Here is a 20,611-nt window from a genome sequence, read left to right as displayed (position 1 = left end):
GTTCAAGGAATTCACAAGTAAAGCACGCACACTTGTGGTCAGACAAGCCAGTACCTGCAGCAGTATTTTTCAGTGTCTCAAAACACACACAGCATGAACAGGCTTAGTCAGCCATCCATTTGTTCACTCATTCGTTCATTCAACATTTATTATTAAATGCTTATTGGGGTTTTTTAAGTTGACATTTAAAAAAAGATTATATTTATTTATTGTTGGAGAGAGGGGAAGGGAGGGAGAAAAAGGAAGAAAGAAACACGGATGTGTGAAATCAGCATGTGCCTTGACTGGGGATCAAACCAGTGGCCTTTCAGTTCACAGGCCAGCACTCACCCCACTGTGCCACACCAGCCAGGGCCTGTGAAATGCCTACTGGAGGCCAAGCACAGTGCCAGGCCCTGGGGATACACAGACAAATAAATGTAAGTGTGTGGACAAAGGGAAGTTTAAATAGCTGGAACCCCTCAAAAATTTAAATACTTAGAAACCCAAAGAAAAAGAAGTGCTTGTATACATCAACTCACTTCTCTTTTTGGCTAGTACTTCACATGTGGTTTACCTGTAGTGTGGAGGCGGGAGTTGCTGGATGACATCGTGAATTTTTATCAGCCTTTCTTCATCCGTTGCTGCGGAAACAGCATCCTGTAACAATCAGAATGCAAAATAAACCAGCGGATGTTGCTGGTAAAAATGAAATTCTTCCCTTACAACTTAGTTTTCACTCTGAGAGAAATCACTCTATCCACTCTTGGATGCTGAACAGTGAGGAAATGCCATATAGCATCAAGGAAGTAAACACTTTTCCAGGTTAACTGGACATTGACATCTATTAAAAGATCATTTTTAAAAAGCTTTATGGTAACCAACATTAAGTACAATAAGAGTAGTGACTAAAAGTCAGAAACTAAAAGAGCGAAAATGTGAAATCAACAAAGAGTAATAAGCGAGCAAGAACAACCACAGCCTTTTGTTTCATTGTTTCCTTCAAAAAAGCCACTCTAGTCATAGAACTATTTCTTACTTGACCAAAGCAATTTTTTACACATTTTGAACAAAATCACAACGAAACTCCAAACAGGACTCAATTTGAAAGTGACTCGTACTCACTGAAAATTTCTCATACAGCTGGTAGGTGAGCAGAGGGTTCGGGAGCTCTCGAAAATAGAGCTTACAGAGGGAGCCCACCGAGTGGATGTCTTGGACATACGGTTCTTTTGTCAAGTCGGGGACATGTTCAGAGTCAAATTCATGGCTAGCAAAGATAGCAGAGGGAAAAATTATTTTATTGAAGGAAAAGCAAGAATATGACTTCAAAACAGAAAGCAAAGTCCCCAAGTGTTAACCTCTACCTCAGTGAATGAGTATTTTTTAAATGATTACATTTGGACTTCAGCAGTAATTGGATGTTTCATCCTAAGACAAATGCTTTTGTATGTGGAAATCAAGGGCAAAGCTTTAATATTAAAATGGATAGCAATCTCTGAAATGCACACAAATGAGCAGCTCTTAATGCACAGATCTGAAAATAGGACTCATAATTCCTAATGGTCTGAATATCTGATATTTTGGCAATTAATAAAAATCAGGATTGAATGGCAGCTGGCCCACAAAGAATCATGCATAAAAATCCCTCAGATACAAGAAGTATGGTTCAGGAACGGTTTCTTAAAGAGAGATAAGAAAGCCAGAAATAATATAAATCAATTCCCAGCTAACACCAAATATTTGTAGATGGTAAAATCTGTAGCATTAAAACAAATGAAATAAAAGTTGTGCTCAGAATGCTAAGGCAGATTAATCTCACGCTCCAGGAGGCTAATTAATATTAATCTATAGGCATGAGACCTCTTAACCTATAAGATCAGTGTATGTGGATTTATTAGTGAATACGAGATTTGCTGCATGTGAAGTAAAGACCAAAGGGTCTTTAGCACAAGAATCAATTTAACTATTTTCCAATATGTACTCCTGAAAATAGAGATGAGCTCTGTGGTCAATGAGAATATTAAAACCCCTATAGAGTAAATGGCAGTTCCCACGTACCACAGAGAAAATTAAAGGAAAATAACACATTAAGAATAGACTAGAATCTAAGAGATTGAGCAAAAATAAAATTTCTGTTGCTGGTATTAAGGACACCACTATTTTTGTCTGAGAGGATAATGAGGATGTAAAATGTGTAACACATGCACACATGAGTGTATACTATAAAACCAGCACCAAAGGAGATTAGAAAACACTTCCCTCATCAGTTTTAATTAAGAGCTAAAGACCAATTCAATTATAACGTAAACTTTCATCTGTCATGGGATCAAACTCAATTTGCTAAAATCTCCAAATGTTGTAACAAGACAAAATACAGGTACTGAAGAGGTTGAGGGGACACAGTGTCTGATACTATAAATGGTATCTAGGTAAATCTACCCGGAGAATCATACGGATCTTATTTCCTAGTGTTTCTAAACCATCTTATTGAAAATCATGGTTATCAGTGTAAGAATTTCAATTTTGAAATCATTTCATTTTAATGAATTACAACAGGATGAGAAAGAAAATGCCGTATGAGGTTTTACCGCAGTCTCTGGATGTTGGAGGCGACGCCCGAGAGACGATAGATCCCGTCCACAATGCCATATCTCTCAATGAACGCCGTGCAGCTCTGAAGAACCTGGGGTACTGAAGAGAATGTTTAAAGACGTGGATTAAACTGGGTATATTTGGCTGAAACAAAGTCACCAAAACATACTAACATCTTAGCTCCCATAAACAAAATAAAATGTGCAAATTACAGGTTAAGGAGTGGAGTTCATCTGCCACAAAAAACAATGAGGGCACATTTACTTAATTTCACATCAGCCAGGAAACTGCTTCCTGAAAAATCAAGACTGGCTCCATCTCATTAGGTTTAGGGAAGTGAAAGAGTCCACACATTATCAGGAGCGGTCTCTCTAAGGTCTGCGGCAGTGGACACTTAGATCATGTTGTAACAGCAAAGTGAACCGGTTAGTCCTAGCACCATACCAGATTAAAAAAATAACGGCTGTTCAGCTTAATTTCATATATAGCAAATGGATATAAAGCTATATGCTTAGCCCAACAAGATAATTGCCTCTAAGTGTTGTAATTTTTTATTTTTAAAAAAGTTTCTTTTATCTTTTCATAGTTAATGCTAATTCTAATTTTATCCGATAAACAAAACACCAAGAGAATGCAAAGGTCAAAGTAATTTCAAGTAGATAACACTGTAATCTCCTGACTATCTTTACATTATAATTACTGACTTTTTGACTTCATATTATCAGCTCATTATAAAGGGCACTCTAATAAGTAGAAAGAAGGGTACTTTCTCTGGTTCCTTCACTGCATAATCTGACACAAATGGGCAGCTATTTAGGACTTACAGCCCAGAAAAGAACGTTCAAACTACATGATAAAAAATGTTATAACCATTAAAAATGTAAAATAGCTGAAATACTAATTTTATTTGTTTTACAATACAGACCAAGAAATTCTTAGTAACTGTTCATATGATAATATTAGATAAAATCCCTGAAAAGAATTACATGGACAAATATTATTTGGTCTGCAAAAAAACTACTATACTAGGGATGAAACATACAGAGTATTTTAACAAGATAATTTTGGCTTATGTATCTCACTTAGAGTATGCAGCAAGCCCTCACTTAGCATTGGTAAGAAGTTCTGCAACCTTAAGTGAAATGCTGAAACCAGGTTTACTGATAAGAACAAGAGTTAGGTTCTTAACAGTGGCACCTCACTGACACCATAACAAAGTGAAGTTGAAAGAAACGATGTCATTTTAGGACTTGCTGTATGTATATCAGTCCTTTATTATTACTACAGACTTTTCCTTGGTTTTCCTGCTTTTTGTTGTTCTTCCTGCATTTTATTTTTTAAATTGTCAGATCCTATAACTTACATGTAAAAAAACTTAAACTCCTTAGCTTTGAATAATTTGTAAGCACTGTGTTATTGAACATGTAACATGTACCAGGCTAAGTGCTTTATATAAACACCTTCACTAGCTGTCACAGGAATTCTGTGGGAAAAGTTCTATCTTTATCTCTGGTTTACAGAGGAGACTGAATCTTCTTTAATGCAGATGGAAAAGCCAAGTTTCATTTCCAGGGGGGTGGCTTCCAGGCCAGGGGTACCTTGGTGAAACATTACCTATTAGAATGTGCATCACGATTTTTTGACTAAGAAAGTATGATTCCCTAAAGGAGGTTATTTGGGCCTTGTCTTTTTCTAGTGTGCTCTAATGATAAAACCCCTGTTTAACTATTGTAAAACAATAATTTTAAAAAAAGAAACCTCAAACACAGGTATAAATTCAGGCTACTGAGTTTCTTCACCATGAGTTTTAAAATATATTTTATATTTTGCATCAAACATAATTTTACCTAGTTTTCTACAAAGTACTTGCTTTTTTTTTTTAAAGCAATCTCATTTGAAATTTCATCTTCAGGAAACTCAGTTTCAAAATATGTGCAATAAAATAAGTCCTATAAAAATATAAAAAATTATGATGTCTGAAAACCCTGTGTTCCACTGGGCTTCATTTCACCATTGTCAAGGGAGGCATGAACACTGTAGTTATTAAATGTTTTTCTTAAGCTTGGCATCCACCCTCTCCTACCGAACTTACTAGGAATGGACACACCAGGAACGGCTAAGATACAGCTGCAACTTGCTGAGCAGATGTGTGAAAGCCAGTGTGCATGGCAAAACCTCCCTGGTGTCAACGATCACATTCAAGCAAGGTTAACAAAAAGAAATACAAAAGGAAAAAGATATACAAAAAGAAAAAAGAAACAAAGCATCTGACTGACCAAGAATGCCTAAGCAAATGACAAATTAGTCTGACCTATGCACAAAAATGTGCCATGTGTGAAGATTTTTTAAAAACTAAAACACTTGGTTCTGTACATAACTGATATGCCACAACCTTTAATCACCCCAGTGATAAGCACTCAGGTGTGTGAGAGCTGAAACTGTTAAGATCATCCAGTTTTTATGGCACCTGGGGTCATAAATAAAAGCTTTTTAAATGCCTCATCAGGCTTCTACATGAATTCTTACAACACTGTATGGAAGAAACAGGTACGTCTTTGCTCCAACAGGGAGGAGATGCAGATATACAATTCAGAGAGTGAGTCACACAGCAAACCCTTATACTGATGTGGGCTTTCTTCTTGGAAAAATCTAGTGCAAAATCTATTTTATATATTTATATATTGGTATTTTAAAGCCCCAACTGAAACAGGGTAATCGCAAGGAAGAGTGATTATACACATTATATATTTATCCATATTTGTATCTCTTCTCACAATTGTATATGTAATACTGAGATATAATTTTTCCTTCTCAAAATTATTCTAACTGCTCTCGCTTAGACTTTAAAATATTATATATAATATATAATCAATTCTACTTGTTTTAATTTAGACTTTGAAATAGTCTCTATACACACACACATATGGTATGACTGTAGTTATAGACTATAAAATATCACAATCTTAAAAAACTTCAATTTCTCACATTTATTAAATCAAAGACAAACTAATAAATCATTTTAATATTGAAAACCATTTTCTTTCCTAATTAAAATTTTATTTGATAAACTTCAAAGGTTTCACTTTTGTGTTAATTTATTCTTTATTTGAATATTCAAATATATTTCTCACATGAATATTTATTCTTCATTTTTCACCATCTCCAAAGAGGAAATTATCTCAATATGTTAACTAGAATGTATCTGACCTCAGTCTTCAAAGTTTTTCAAATTACAATTATACTCTAATGTCACAAAATAAGTCTCTTTTCTTTTTTTCTTTTTCTAATTACTTACATAGACTCTCCTCTGGATCAGCCTTTAGCCGAGAACACCCTTCCTAGACTATAAATTCATTTCTAATATTTTCCTACTATTTTTTTCTTCTTTTTGGCTAAAAAAGCACGAAAACTAAGAAAATCACAAAGTCTCTACATATCATGCTCTACCATAATTATTTATATTCATTTTATATATCACCTAAGTATCCATACTTTTAAAAAGGTAAGTTTAGCCCTGGCTGGGGTAGCTCAGTGGATTGAGCACGGGCTGCAAACCAAAGGGTCACAGGTTTGATTCCCGGCCAGGGCACATGCCTGGGTTGCAGGCCAGATCCCCAGTGGGGGTCATGCAAGAGGCAACCACACATTGATGTTTCTCTCTCTCTTTCTCCCTCCCTTTCCATCTCCAAAAATAAATAAAATATTTTTAAAAGTTTAAAAAAATAAAAAGGTAAGTTTAGTTTATTAAAACATTTTTCAAATTTCCACACTATGTTGAAATTTACAATTTTAACAGCTTTATAATTTAAAGATTACCCTAAAAGTGAGTATTCAATTTTTTTGCTTTGATACATAATACTATTACGAACATTTTTGTTTCTACTGAAATATGACCTGAGGATAAATCCCTAAGGGGAATTGCTAAACTAACACTATAAAGTCTCTTGCTATGAAGTACCAAAATGTTTTTCAAAAAGTTGATAATTGACAGAACTACCTGAAATCAATTTTTATCTATTGATAAAGCTGTTTTTCAATGGGATCAGGTATTGGGAAGACTGATGAACAAAGATCTCACTTAAAATGAAGTCAGGAGGCTAGAAGAGAGAATTCTCACCCTCCTGTCACTGAACACACACTGCTGACCCGACAGGAAGAAACACACCTTGCACCTCCAACAGGAAGAAATTTTCATCACAGGAAGTGATGCGTTACTAGCGCAGCAGGAGTGAATGCTAAGTCACTATGCTTCACACTTTCAGTTTCCCCCAATGGATGCTCGGTTTACAAAAGCCCCTCTCAAGTCCATAAAAAAAAAAGCATTATTCTCTTGTGTCCCGAATTGCAATTCTTTGTTGTTTCTGAATAAACCCATTGTGTTGGAGAAATGTGTAGCTATCTATTTGGTTATGGTTAATATTATAATTTAGAAATGCAGCTTTATTATATTAATAATGTTTCCCATTATAAAATGGTGTCTCAAACTGCTTAAAGATGCATTTCCATGATTACAACAAATAAGCCTCAACACTTGGCTGTAATTTGTTTACTATCTAGCTCCTTGTGAAAATTGTTTTTATCTTTTTCAGTCTTCTACTTAGGGACTTAATTTTCTCACGAATCTGAATGATATTTTCCTACAATATATTAGAAGCATTTCATCATAACCAAAAAAGGATGATTTTTCCTGTCATACCTTTCCATTTGTTATTTTCATGACATAGAAATTATATATTTGAAACCAACTTTCCCTTTATATTTTTTTAATATGAGAAAGCTATCATTCCTCTTTGATCTCAAAACAAAATCATAACATATTAGCATTTCTACGAGCTTAAAATAGTTAGAGCTCATTTATATATCTGGAATTTTCAGGGTGATAAAGTAAGAATTTTTTTCAAAATTCTTATTTATCTCAAAATGTATTTAATAAGTAACCCTTCCCCTTCATAATCTGTTTTTAAAACCATACTTTATAATGGTGGATTCTTATCTACACTTAAGGATTACTTCTGAACATCTTAAGCTATTTTTTTTATTCATACCTCATTCTCTACACTAACAACATTCTGGTTTAGTAATGTTTTCAGTATCTGGTGAAGCTATATGTCTTATATCCTGTCACTGATTTTCCCCCCTACTACACTGTTTGATATTTTCATTGGCTTATTTTTCCATGTGTATTTAACTAGTTGCAAAAACAATCCTCACGGTTTTCTGCCCCCCCCCCCTTTTTGTTAACTGTAGTAAGTTCTCATTATTTTGGGAATAACACCTTTTATTGTTTTCTCTCAAGAAACATGGTATATATAGTTTGCAATACCACAAGTACACTGGTACTCTTAAGCAATGTGTAGAGCCTTGATTTGAACTTGGTATTTATCAGTATTTACACTAGTTTTCATCAGTAGCCTAACAAAGTACAATGGGTACTTCCCACCAAGATCCAGAATTTTACGAATCGATTATTTCTGGTACTTATCAACATTATAGGTACTTTGGATACTTATTTAATATTCTAGCATCTCTATAAGAACTGGTAGAGGAAAAAGGTTTTTAAAAAAAAAATCAAAGGAAAACCTCATTTTTGTTTTCTTCCTATCCATTCATTCCTCCCCATCCACTCATTCAACCACTGAATTCTTGAGTCAGTCAGAATTTGATTTATAAAGAAAGAAATTTGAAATTTTGTCTATAATACTTGGGAGACTGGTCTTGGTATTTTATAGTCTCAAAACTATGACTATATTTTTCAATTAAGAGAAATTAAATGTTTTAGAATAAAATGTGAGAGGGGAAAGCTGGCTGAGAAAGCTATTGGGACCAATATAAAAATAATGCAAACTGACATGCTCTTCCTAAACAGACCAGAAGTCTCTCTGAGGCCAGAGCGTATTCTCAGACCCGTCTTTATTCTCAGCTATCCCCAGAACTCAGGGAAGTACCTGAGAATGCTCATTGCATGCTGCTGAAAAATGAAACAGGTAGTATTTGCCTAATCTAAGCCATAACTGGCTATAATAAATCAAAGTGAAGAGGTTAGAAACTGAAATTCTAAGATTATAAATTTTAAATTTCATTTTTACCTTCAAAACCAGAATTCAGAAGGTGTTCCCCCAGGTCACAACCAAACACCCTCTCTTTCAGGATCCCCCGCTGCTTCAGCTTCTGTTTTGTCGGACGAGACTTCATGAATGTGCGTAAGAAAGTGATGAGCTTGCCGTGCTTTTTAGACACTAAAGAAGAGCAATAAAGAGAAAATACCTCAGTTGTAGCAAGAAGTTACATTTTTACTTAGTGAAAAGAAATGGAGATCTCAAGAGGCTGACCGCAAAATAACCTATTAAATGTACACTTTATATTCCACAGGAAATGTTCGGCAGCAGTTTAGGAAACAGTTACTTTTAAATAACATCACGATTTTGCACTTTCTCTCACCAGTATGTGATCCTACTTGATGGGAGTGTAAGTAAATTTAAGCATCGTAACTAACCCATGACTTCCAGCTCCAGCTTGGTAAACCAGCCATTTTCTCAACACATGCCTATGGATGCTACAGGATCATGACCGACACCTGAGTTTTACTCTAACCATTAGTTTGGAGATGTTCATAATAAGTAAGACTTACTATGGTGTAAATGTGTTTTTTTCTAAAATACTTGGTGGTTACAAATTTTCATGGCATTTATACTCTGGAAAGTAAAACAAACAAAAACTCAACTTTCTCTTTTCATTTTATTAAGAGGACAATCCCATTATGATACAGAACACACTTGTCAAACTAATTGCTATGTAAATACAAAACACACACATAAAAATACCATTAGATACTTATTATGATTCATCTAGAGTATACTAAATATCAATTTATAACAAATCCTTTGTAGATCAAGGGAAGAGATAAATAAATTAATACAGAATAAAATATTTCTACAGATTGATAGAAAGATAACAGTGAAAGAATTGAATGCAAACAAATCCCCAAGTGCAGCTTACAGGGTAAATTACCCTACATTTCAACACACAACAATCATAAGCTCAGAGGTTAGTTGCTGGATAGAAGGCTAAGCCACATGGCCCCAATCCTCCTACTAGTATTCAGATGATTACCGGAGTCTTTCTGCATCGTACTAAGTGAACTGAAATCTCAGATCCCTTGAACCAATGAAGCCTTGTACAAAAATCACTGCCAAGAGTAACCTGTGCCCTACATGAACCAGATCAGACCAGATGAGATATTTGCCATCAATTTCTTTTCGTTTTATGTGAAACACTCTTTGGAGATACTGTATTTTTTTTTCGGACCATAAGATGCACCTAGGTTTTAGAGGAGGAAAACAGGAAAAAAACTTGAAGCAAAAAATGTGGTAAAATATTTAATAACAAATATCATATTTCATCAATGTAAATGTAAACAGAACTCAACAGCAGCATTAACCACCACTATTTCTCCTAGATTGTGGGGGGCGGGGGGGTGCATGCAGAATATGTCTTATAGTCTGAAAAATACGGTGAGCATTTTTTTTTACAAACTGTACAGGGGTAATTGACTATAACTGGTTTGCCCATAACTGATAGATTGCCTGAGACTTGAGACTTTAAGTGCTAAAACCAAAAAAGTCCTGGGCAAAGTGTGACAAGGTAGTCACCCTAGACTATATACAGATTAAGTGGGAAATTTATTTTTTGCATATCAATTATTAAAGTATAATCATAGTCATCAGTATAATTTTGATGCTATCTCTGACATGCTCTGAAATTCTGGGTAAACTACAACCCTCCTGGTAGCAGAGGCTCCTTGCTATAAAGTTAAATGGTGTGCTCACTTATCTGCCACTGAGACACACAGTGTCTTGGGTAACTGCAGAAATACATCCCACGGAGCATATTATTATACTAACAGTTACTAGACTTGCATGAGTTTTATTCTCCCCTAGTTGTTAGCAGATTGTGTGCTGGAAATCTTTGTTGAAAAGTGGCCATTAGCAGGAACAAGTATAAAGGACACATGGACAATAACGGGGTGGGGGGGGTGTGGAAATGGGAGGGAGGTGGGGAGGGCTGGGATGGGGGTAAAAGGCAAAAAACTGTACTTGAACAACAATTTTAAAAAAAATTAATTAAGTAAAAATAAAATAAAAAAAGTGGCCATCATATTATTTCTGTTCATTCTCATTTTCTACATAAACTTTAAAATAATTTTGACAAGATTTATAAAACATGCAAATGAGTTTGGTTTTAATAATTTAACATTATACTTACACATTTTAATATGTTAACATTATAATTATATATTTGGAAAATTTTTCATTTTATACAATATTTCCACCTAGAACTATAGCATCTCATTTTTCTAAACCTTTCATACATCTCAGTCAAGTTTTCTAATTTTCTTTATAAACATATATGTTGCATATATATCTCATTAGGTATATTACTAGGCATTTTACATTTTTTGGTTACTCCTGTAGAATAATACTTTTTTCCAATTATGGCCTTAACTTGTAATTACTGGTGTGCTAGAAAATAATTTCTTTATGCACAGCTCTAATCTCATCATTTACTAAACTTTCAGCGGTTTTGGAAGGGTTTTATCTGATCCTTTTGGATTTTCATGGATATATAATTGGGTCAAAACAGATATGGGACAAGCTATTTCTGACAGAAATAATTTCTTCTTCATTTAAAAAATCTCACCTAATACTTTAGTTTTTATAGTTTAAAAAAAGATTTTATTTATTTATTTTTAGACAGAGAGGAAGGGAGGGAGAAAAACATCAATGTGTGGTTGCCTCTCCCATGCCCCCTACTGGGGACCTGGCCTGCAACCCAGGCATGTGCCCTGACTGGGAATCATACTACTGACCCTTTGGTTTGCAGGCCCATGCTCAATGCACTGAGCCACACCAACTGAAATAATTTCTGATTTCTTTTCTGAATTATAATAATTGGCCAGAATTTCCAAGATCCATGTTAATGACAGGCATTCATATTTAGACACCAAATTCAATGAAAATATCTGCCGATTTTGACATTGTATAAGATGTATATGAGAAAGCATTGTTTTAGTCTCAGATTTCCAAGAATGTTGCAGAGGAATGGAAATTGTAATTTCAACTGTTATCATTTAGCAACAAGTACATAAGTGCCACTGTATCGGAAACCATTCCAATGCCTGCGAGTACACTGGGGAACAAGGGAGACAACTGCCTCACTGCCACAGAGCTCTCTGAGGGGAGAAAGCCAACACACGGTGAAATAATATGAAAATACCCAGCACTTATTTTATACTTATAAGTGCTGGCAACTGCGCCAGTGTTTATATATATTAATTATTCATTTCTCATAGACACCTATAGGGAAAACACTGTTACCATCCCCAGATTTTGATAAACAGCCAGAGAGTGCTGCCATGTCCAAGGTCACATAACTAGGACTCAAAATCAGGTGGTCCGGCTCAAATCCCAAGCTCTTAGCCACTATGCGATATTGTAGTAGTTTAGACGACAGGGTAACATCAGGTTGCTTTTACCTGCTAGTAAGGAAATAGAGAGTGAAGTAATAGCGACAAGAGAAAAGAAACTACATTGAACAGGGTGGTCAGGAAGATCTGAGGAAGTCACACCTGAACTGGAAAGTGAGTGCAGTTATTAGCAAAAAAGGCAGCGGTATGAAATGAGGTTGAAGAGGTGTGCAAAAGCCAGGGGCTAGAGGCCAGAGCATAGTTTGGATTTTATGCAGTGAGAACACAGTGAATAGTGTAAACATTTTCGAAAGGTTACTTTAAAAATAAACCAGTACGTGTATTAGAAATCAAACGTGCACTAATAAAGAACTGGCGGAATAAACTACAATACATCTGGCACAGAGGATATTCCTGTTTGGCTTTAAAAAAAGCGGTTTTTCTACCTACAATATGAAGTAATCTCCAGAACAGTCCAGTCAAAAAGGAAGGTAATATAAACTTTGAGTTGGAAATGTGAACATGAACTCAACACTGAAATATGGTCACGCCCACGACAGATCACGCACATACGACTGTGGTCCCACAAGAAGAACCCCCAAGAAAATTCACAGTGAAGGGGTCAGCAGAAACTTTTGCAGGCCTCAACAAGCTCCTTAAAGAGTCTAAAAACTTGGCTCCAAAAGGTTTCTGTTACTAGAGAGGAATGTTCAGGTGCATTACCTGCTTATAAGCCAATCTACAATGAAAACAAACAAACAAACAAACACACAAAAAAACAAGCAAACCAACTGGTCACATTTCTTAAAACAGTGACACCTCAAGAAGAGCCTCAGGCAGGTCTTCAAGAAGGTGTTCCAGAAAGTGGCACTGTTGTCATAGATGACAGCTCCATGTATGCCACTGCCCTTGAAGACCTTCCAGTGGGACAGGACCTTCCAGTGGGACAATCTTCACATTGTCATTGTGAAGACAATGACATTAATGATCCTGACACTGCGTAAACCTAGGATGATGTGTGCGTTTGTCTTCATTCTAGTGACAATGTTTAAGAAGTAAACAAATATTTAAAAGTAGGGAAAAAAGCTTGTAGAATAAGGATATAAGAAAATGCTTTTGTATAGCTGTACAATGTTTATATTTTAGGCTAAGTGTTATTACAAAAAAGTAAAAAAGTTAAAAAAATTACAAAGTGTATAGGTGACTCAAGATGGTGAAAGTACGTGGTGGTTACACTCACCTCCTCTCAGGACCATGGCAAAATTACAATTAAAGTATAAAACAATCAACCTGGATAACCATCTGAAGACTAACTGAATAGAAGGCTTCTAACTAAGACTATTTAGAAGAAGCCACATTGGGACTGGTAGGGGCTAAGAAGTGAAAAGGGCAGGACCTGCACGCACATGTGGCAGTTGAGACTCTGCAGGGATTATGTCAGCTGCCGATGTCTGCCCTGAGGAGCCAGGGTCTCAGCCTCACACTGGAAGCACCAGTCCTGGGAAGAGGAGCCCACATAACCTCTGGCGTGAAGATCAGTGGGGGTTCCACCCACCTAGGTGAGAAGGGAGACTGCCAGACACCTAGGTGCCCTGTTAGAGGCTGGCACGCAAACTCACACTTGGCAGCACTCACCAAGGGCTCCAGTGTTCTGTGTGACCTGGAGCCATAGAGAAAGAGATCATGTATGTGGCTTCAGGGAGAGGCTGGAGGAACAGCCGCCAATGTCCCTGTGCTGAGTCCCTATTCCACGCGGCCCACAGATGCCATCTTTCCTGGGTTGGCAACTCCCTTCTGCACCACATCAGCCTGCAGACAGGCACTAGCCCACCTTCCCAGCTCCCTGAGGTCCCACCTAGCCAGGTTCACATCCTGCAGAGGAATCTGCTGGCTGCAGTCAACCTGGGCCCATGCCGCAGTCTTTCTTTAAAAGCTCTCAGAAAATCCAAGGGAAAGACAGTGTTTTATGGCATTAGTGTGAGGGCAATTTTTTCCTGCATGCCAGACAGGCACCACTACTCCTGTGTGGAGCCACCTTCCACATCACCAAATCTTAATCCGTTTCAGTCCAGTGAACTCTACCAGCTGCACCTCAACAACTCCTTGAGACCATAGGTTGGGGGTGGGGGCAGGTAGGGTTGGTATACCCTGAGACTTTTGCTGAGTAGCCTCAGATCCAGCTCTGGCACTAAGTGTCTATCTGTGTTAACCTGGTAAACACCTCTCACCCCCACGTGGTGAATCACTGAGAAATTGGTTCATACAGCTTGTGACCCAACAGAGACTCCTTCAGTAGCTGAGCTTAACAGTTAGCCTGCAGAGGAAAGTTACCTTTGTTGTGCCTTTGTCCTTCTGCTGATCTGCCCCAAGCCCATTACTGGTGGAACGTGCCCTGGGACACAGTTTGGCTGCTCCCACACACACCCAGACCCAGCAAATGCAGTGGCCAACTGTGGATCACTTTGTAGCTCCTCACGGGTAACCCAGGGTCAGTCACAGGGAGCGTCTGACATTGACTTGCACTGGAGCCCCTCCCAAGGGGCCCTGGCTTCAGACCACATGAGAGCACAACCCTGTTAGCTCCAAAAAGGCACACCCAAAGGGAGGATTCAGTGGGCACCAGAGGCTGCTGCAGCAAATTCTGCTTCATGGGGGCCAGCCCTCACATAGCAGCTCCTACAGTGGTCAGGGTCAATTACCAGTCAGCCTGGAAGTTAACCCCACCCAGAGAGGCCAACAGCAATTGAGACTCACCTGCAGCAGGAGGGCTCACATAGGCACACCCCACAAAGGTACACTGTTGGAGAACAGTGCTCAGGTGATCAGGGAGACTGTGCCACAGCCCCACATGACACCTATGACATAAAGCTATACTGCCACACAGGCGAGACAGGACAGATCTACCTAATACACAAAAGCAAATACAAAGAGGCAGCCAAAGTGAGAGTCAAAGAAACTTCTCCAAGTGAAAGAACAAGAAATCTCATGACAAAGAACTAAGTGAAATAAAGGCAAGCAACCTACAGACATGGAATTCAAAACAATGATTATAAGAATGCTTGAGGAACTTAGGAAAAGAATGAATGAACTCAATGAAAACTTCAAAACAAATATAATAAGCATTTAAAGGAACACAGAAACCATAAAAAAGAACCAGAAATGAGGAATAGAATATCTGAAAAGAATAAACTAGAATGAATCAACAGCAGATTAGACTTAGCAGAGGACTGAATCAGTGATTTGGAAAACAAAGTAGCAGAAAACACCCAATAAGAGCAGCAAAAAGAAAAAAGAAAACTGAAGACAGTTTAAGGGGTGGAACAACGTTAAGTGTAACAGCATGCATCATAGGGGTATTAGAAGGCGAAGAGTGAAAGCAAGGAACTGAGAACCTGTTTGAAGAAATAATGACAGAAAACTTCCATAACCTGGTGAAGAAAAAAGACACAAATTCAGGAGACACAGACAGTCCCAAACAAGATGAACCCAAAAAGGCCCTCACCAAGACACATCATAATTAAAATGGCAATGATTAAAGACATAGAGTCTTAAAAGCAACAAGAGAAAGACAGTCACCTACCTACACAGGCGCTCCCATAAGACCATCAGCCTATTTCTCAACAGAAACATACCAGGCCAGGAGAATAGGCACAAAATATTCAAAGTGAAGAAAAAAAGGACCTACAACCAAGACTGATATACCCAGCAAAGCTATCACTTAAAATTTAAGAAGAAATAAAAAGAATGCCCAAAACCAAAAAAAGTTAATATTATAAGAAATATTAAAGAGACTTGTTCAAAAAGAACATACATCTGAATAATAATGGCAATAAATAGATAACTATCAATAATCACTTTAAATGGATCAAATACTCCAATCAAAATTAAATGGATCAAATACTCCAATCAAAAGACACAGGAGAGTTGAATGGATAAGAAAAGAGGATCCACACATATGCTGTCTACAAGGGACTCACTTCCAGTGGAGAGACATACAGACTAAGAGTAAAGGGTTGGAAAAACATATTTCATGCAAACTTTAAAGAAAACAAAAAGCTGCAATAGCACTACTTTATATCAGACAAAATTGACTATTAAACAAAGACTATAGTAAAAGATTAAAAATATTATATAATAAAAGGATCACTACAATAGGAGGATATAACCTTTGTAAGCATTTATGCACCCAACATAGGAGCACCTAAATATATAAAGCAAATATTGATAGACATCAAGGCAGAGATCAACAGTTATACAATCACAGTAGGAGACTTTAACACCCCATTAACATCAATGGATAGATCTTCCAAAGGGAAATACCAACAAGAAAGCAGTGGCCTTAAATGACACATTAGACCAGACAGATTTGATATTGTCAGGGCATTTCAACCCAAAGCAGCAATATATACATTCTTTCTGAGTAGACATGAAATACTTTCCGGGGTAGACCACATGTTAGAGCACAGAAGAAGTCTCAGGAAGTTGAAGGGACTAGACAAAGAACATGTATGAATGACCCACGGACATGGACAACAGTGAGGAAACTGACTCTGAGAGTGCAGAGTGGGATGGCAGAAGAGGGCAAAGGGGCAAAAACTGGGCCAAGTGTAAGAGAACAACAAAAAATGATTTTAAAATAGTAAATGGTGATTGAAAAATAGAAATAAAAATGCAACCCCCCTAAAATCAAATGAAGCATCTTCTCCAACCACAACAGTATGAAACTAGAAATCAATTACAAGATAAAAACTGAAAAACACACAACACATGAAGGCTAAAAAACATGTTACTAAACAGTGAATGGTTAACAATCAGATCAAGGAAGACATCAGAAGATATCTTGAAACAAATAAACATGAAAACACAGCAACCCAAAATCTATGTGACAGGGTAAAAGCAGTCCTAAGAGGGAAATTCATTGAAATACTCCAGGAACAAGGAAAAATCCCAAATAAAAAATCTACCCTATGTATAAGGAACTAAAAAAGAACAATAACCAAAGCCCAAATGAGGAAGGGAGAAAATAAAAAATATCAGAATGGAAATAAATGAAATAAAGTCTAAAAAAATACAAAAGATCAATGAAATAAAAAGGTGATACTTTGAACAGATCAACAAAATTGATAAACCTTAACCAGACTCATGAAAAAAAAAAGGAGAGGACCTCCTAAAACAAAATGAGATAAAAGAGATGTAACTGATACCACAGAAATACAAAGGATTAGAGATAACATTATGAACAATTGTATGCCAACAAATTAAATGATCTGGAAAATAAATAAATGAATTCCTAGAAGCACACCATCTCCTAAGACTACATAAAGAAAAAATATAATCTGAAAAAAAACCCAATTTCAATTAATAAAATCAAAGTAGTAAAAAAAAAAAACAACAACAAAAAACAAACCAAAACCCTAACTAACACCTATCCTTTTCAAACTATTATAAAAAATTCAAGGGGAGGGATGATGCCCAAGCTCATTACAAGGCCAGCATTATCCTACTTCCAAAACCATATTAAGCACTACAATGAAAGAAAATTACAGGCCAATATCCTCATTGAACATCAATGCAAAATCCTCAACAAAATACCATATTTTGCTGAGTATTATGTGCACCCACATTTTTGGCCTAAACTTTCAGGAAAAAAATATTTCATTTCAATTTTTTTAATTCAATTATTTATTTATTTATATTTAGATATTTGTTTTTATATTATAATCAAATTTTGGCATTTATTTTTGAACATATTATGGTTCAGAAATAAAGTTGGCATCACCTATCTTATCAAGTGGATAACAACTGGCATCATCTCTTTTACTTTGTGGATAACAATATGTTGCTTTTCATTTGATTTCATTGAGCAGCTGCCTGAAACTGCTTTCACTGCAAATTCATAATAAGTTCAACAAAATTGATTATTGTATTCCAGGGTATTATTTTGTATATGATATCATTACTGATTTCTAGAGTTACACTTTTAATGCATAAGCAAAATAAAAGAATTAAAAACATTTATGTAGATACGGTATTAATACTACCCTTTTATAATGTGCCCCCTTATTTTTCCCTCAGAACTTTGGGCAAAAAATGGTATTGTAGCAATCTGAATTTGGCAATATTATACATTTAAAAGATCATACACTATGAGCAAGTGGGATTTATCCTCTGATGCAAAGTTGGTTCTGTATCCACAAATCAACAAATATGATATGCCACATAAACAGAACAGAGTATAAAATTCATATGATAATACCAATAGCTGTAGAGGAAGCATTAAGCAAAATCCCCCACACATTTATAATAAAAACTCTTAGGAAAGTGTGCATAGAGGAGATATACCTCAACATAATAAAGGCCATATATGACATACTCACACCTAACATTACACTCAATGGGGAAAACCAGAAAGTATTTCCCTTAAGATCTGGAACAATACAGGATGTCCACATTCACAACTTTTATTCAACATAGCACTAGAAGTCCTAGCCAAATCAATCAGACAGGAAAGAGAAATAAAACATCCAAATTGAAAGGGAGGAAGTAAAACTCATTATTTGCAGATAACATGATATTATATGTAGAGAACCCTGAAGATGCTAACAAAAAACTACTAGAACTGATCAATGAATTTGGCAAAGTATCAGGATACAAAATAAATATCCAGAAATCAGTTGCATTTTAATATATTTATAATGAACTATCAGAAAAAAAGCTAAGAAAACAATCTCATTTATGATCTCATTGAAATAAAAAAAAATACCTAAAATAAATATAACCAAGGAGGTAAAATACCTCTAATTAGAAAGTTATAAGATACTGAAGAAAGAAACTGAAGGAGGTATAAATAAATGGGAGCATATACTGTGCTAATAGACAGAACAAATTAACATCATTAAAATGTCCATACTACCCAAAGAAATCTATAGATTCAAATACAATTTCTATCAAAATACCAATGGTATTTTTCATAGAACTGGAACAAATAATCCAAAAATTTATATGGAACTGCAAAAGACCCCAAATAGATAAGCAATCTTGAGAAAGAAGAACAAAGTTGGAGATTCTATACTACCTGATAGCAAACTATACTGCAAGCCTATAATAATAAGAGCAGCATGGTACTGACATAAAAACAGATATGGAGATCAATGGAACAGAATAGAGAGCCCAGAAATAAGCTCATGCCTTTATGATCAATTAATCTATGACAAAGAAGGCAAGAATACATTGTACAATGGGGTAAAGACAGTCTATTCAATAAATGATGTTGAGAAAATTGAATAAATACATGCAAAAAATTAAAACTAGACCACCGTCTTACACCATACAATAAACTCAAAATGAATGATGTAAATGTAAGACCCAAAACCATAAAACTTATAGAAGAAAACATAGGCAGTAAAGTCTCTGATATTTTTCTTAGCAATATTTTTCCTGATATATCTCCTTGAGCAAGGGAAACAAAAGAAAAAATTGAAAAATGAGATTATATCAAACTAAAATATTTTTTCACAGCAAAGGAAACCATCAACAAAATGAAAAGACAACCTACTGAATGGAAGAACATACTTGCCAATGCTATATCCAAAAAAGAGGTTAATATACAAAAAAGAAGTTAACATCCAAAACTTAAAAAGAACTCACACAACACACAAGCTCCCCCCACCAAAAAAATCCAATTAAAAAATACGCAGAGGACCTGAGTAGACAATTCTCCAAACAGGACATACAAATGGTCAATAGACATTGTCAATAGACAAGATACTCAATATCAGTAATCACCAGAATAATACAAATTAAAACCACAATGAGATAACCCCAAACCTGTCAGTATGGCTGTCATCAATAAATCCACAAACAACAAGTGTTGATGAGGATGTGGAAAAAAATGGAACCCTCATCCACTGTTGGTGAGAATACAAACTGGTACAGCCACCATGAAAACCAGTATGGAGGGTCCTGAAAAAAATTAAACATGAAACTGCCTTATAACCCAGCAACTCCACTTCTGGGAATGTATCTGAAGAAACAGCAAACACTAATCTGAAAGAATATATATGGACCCATATGGTCATTGCAGCATTATTTACAATAACCAAGCCATGGAAGCAACCCAAGTGCCAATCAACAGACCAGTGGATAAAAAAGTAGTGAGATGTATATATATATATATAGTTACTCAGCCATAAAGGGAATGAAATCTTATGGATGGACCTAGAGGATACTATGCTAAGTGAAATAGACAAACACCATATGATTTTGCTTATATGTGAAATATAAAAAACAAATGAACAAACAAAACAGAAACAAACTCAGAGATATAGAGAAAGACAGGAGGGTGTTATGAGGGATGGGTTAAAAAGGTGACGGGATTAAAAACTACACATTGGTAGTTATAAAACAGCACTGGGAACACAGTAACACTGTAATAACTATGTATGGTACCAGGTGGGTATGTGAGATCATCGGGGGGACTACTTTGTAAAGTATGAGTGTCTAACTACTACGCTGTACACCTATAACTAATATGAAATCATATTAAATGTACCTGTAACTGAAAATAAAATTTTA

At 36.0% G+C, this 20,611-nt stretch overlaps 1 protein-coding gene across 4 annotated transcripts in view; it reads right to left on the bottom strand.

The window, feature by feature from the left end:
- The window catches only part of ARHGAP32 (Rho GTPase activating protein 32), a 274,955-nt gene that overhangs the window by 28,992 nt on the left and 225,352 nt on the right, over positions 1–20,611 (bottom strand). For all 4 annotated transcript variants that reach the window (XM_037038281.1, XM_037038279.1, XM_037038280.1 and 1 more), the window contains 4 exons: positions 8,661–8,810; positions 2,571–2,673; positions 1,105–1,249; positions 557–639 (listed from right to left, as the gene is read on the bottom strand). In XM_037038281.1, coding sequence (XP_036894176.1) covers positions 557–639; positions 1,105–1,249; positions 2,571–2,673; positions 8,661–8,810 — 481 coding nt within the window. The remainder of the gene's footprint in view (positions 1–556; positions 640–1,104; positions 1,250–2,570; positions 2,674–8,660; positions 8,811–20,611) is intronic.

The sequence above is a fragment of the Sturnira hondurensis genome, unplaced genomic scaffold (assembly GCF_014824575.4).
Source record: "Sturnira hondurensis isolate 20B ecotype Veracruz unplaced genomic scaffold, ASM1482457v3 Scaffold0024152, whole genome shotgun sequence".
In the NCBI taxonomy this organism is placed as follows: domain Eukaryota; kingdom Metazoa; phylum Chordata; class Mammalia; order Chiroptera; family Phyllostomidae; genus Sturnira; species Sturnira hondurensis.
This window is presented reverse-complemented; position numbering and strand designations above follow the sequence as displayed.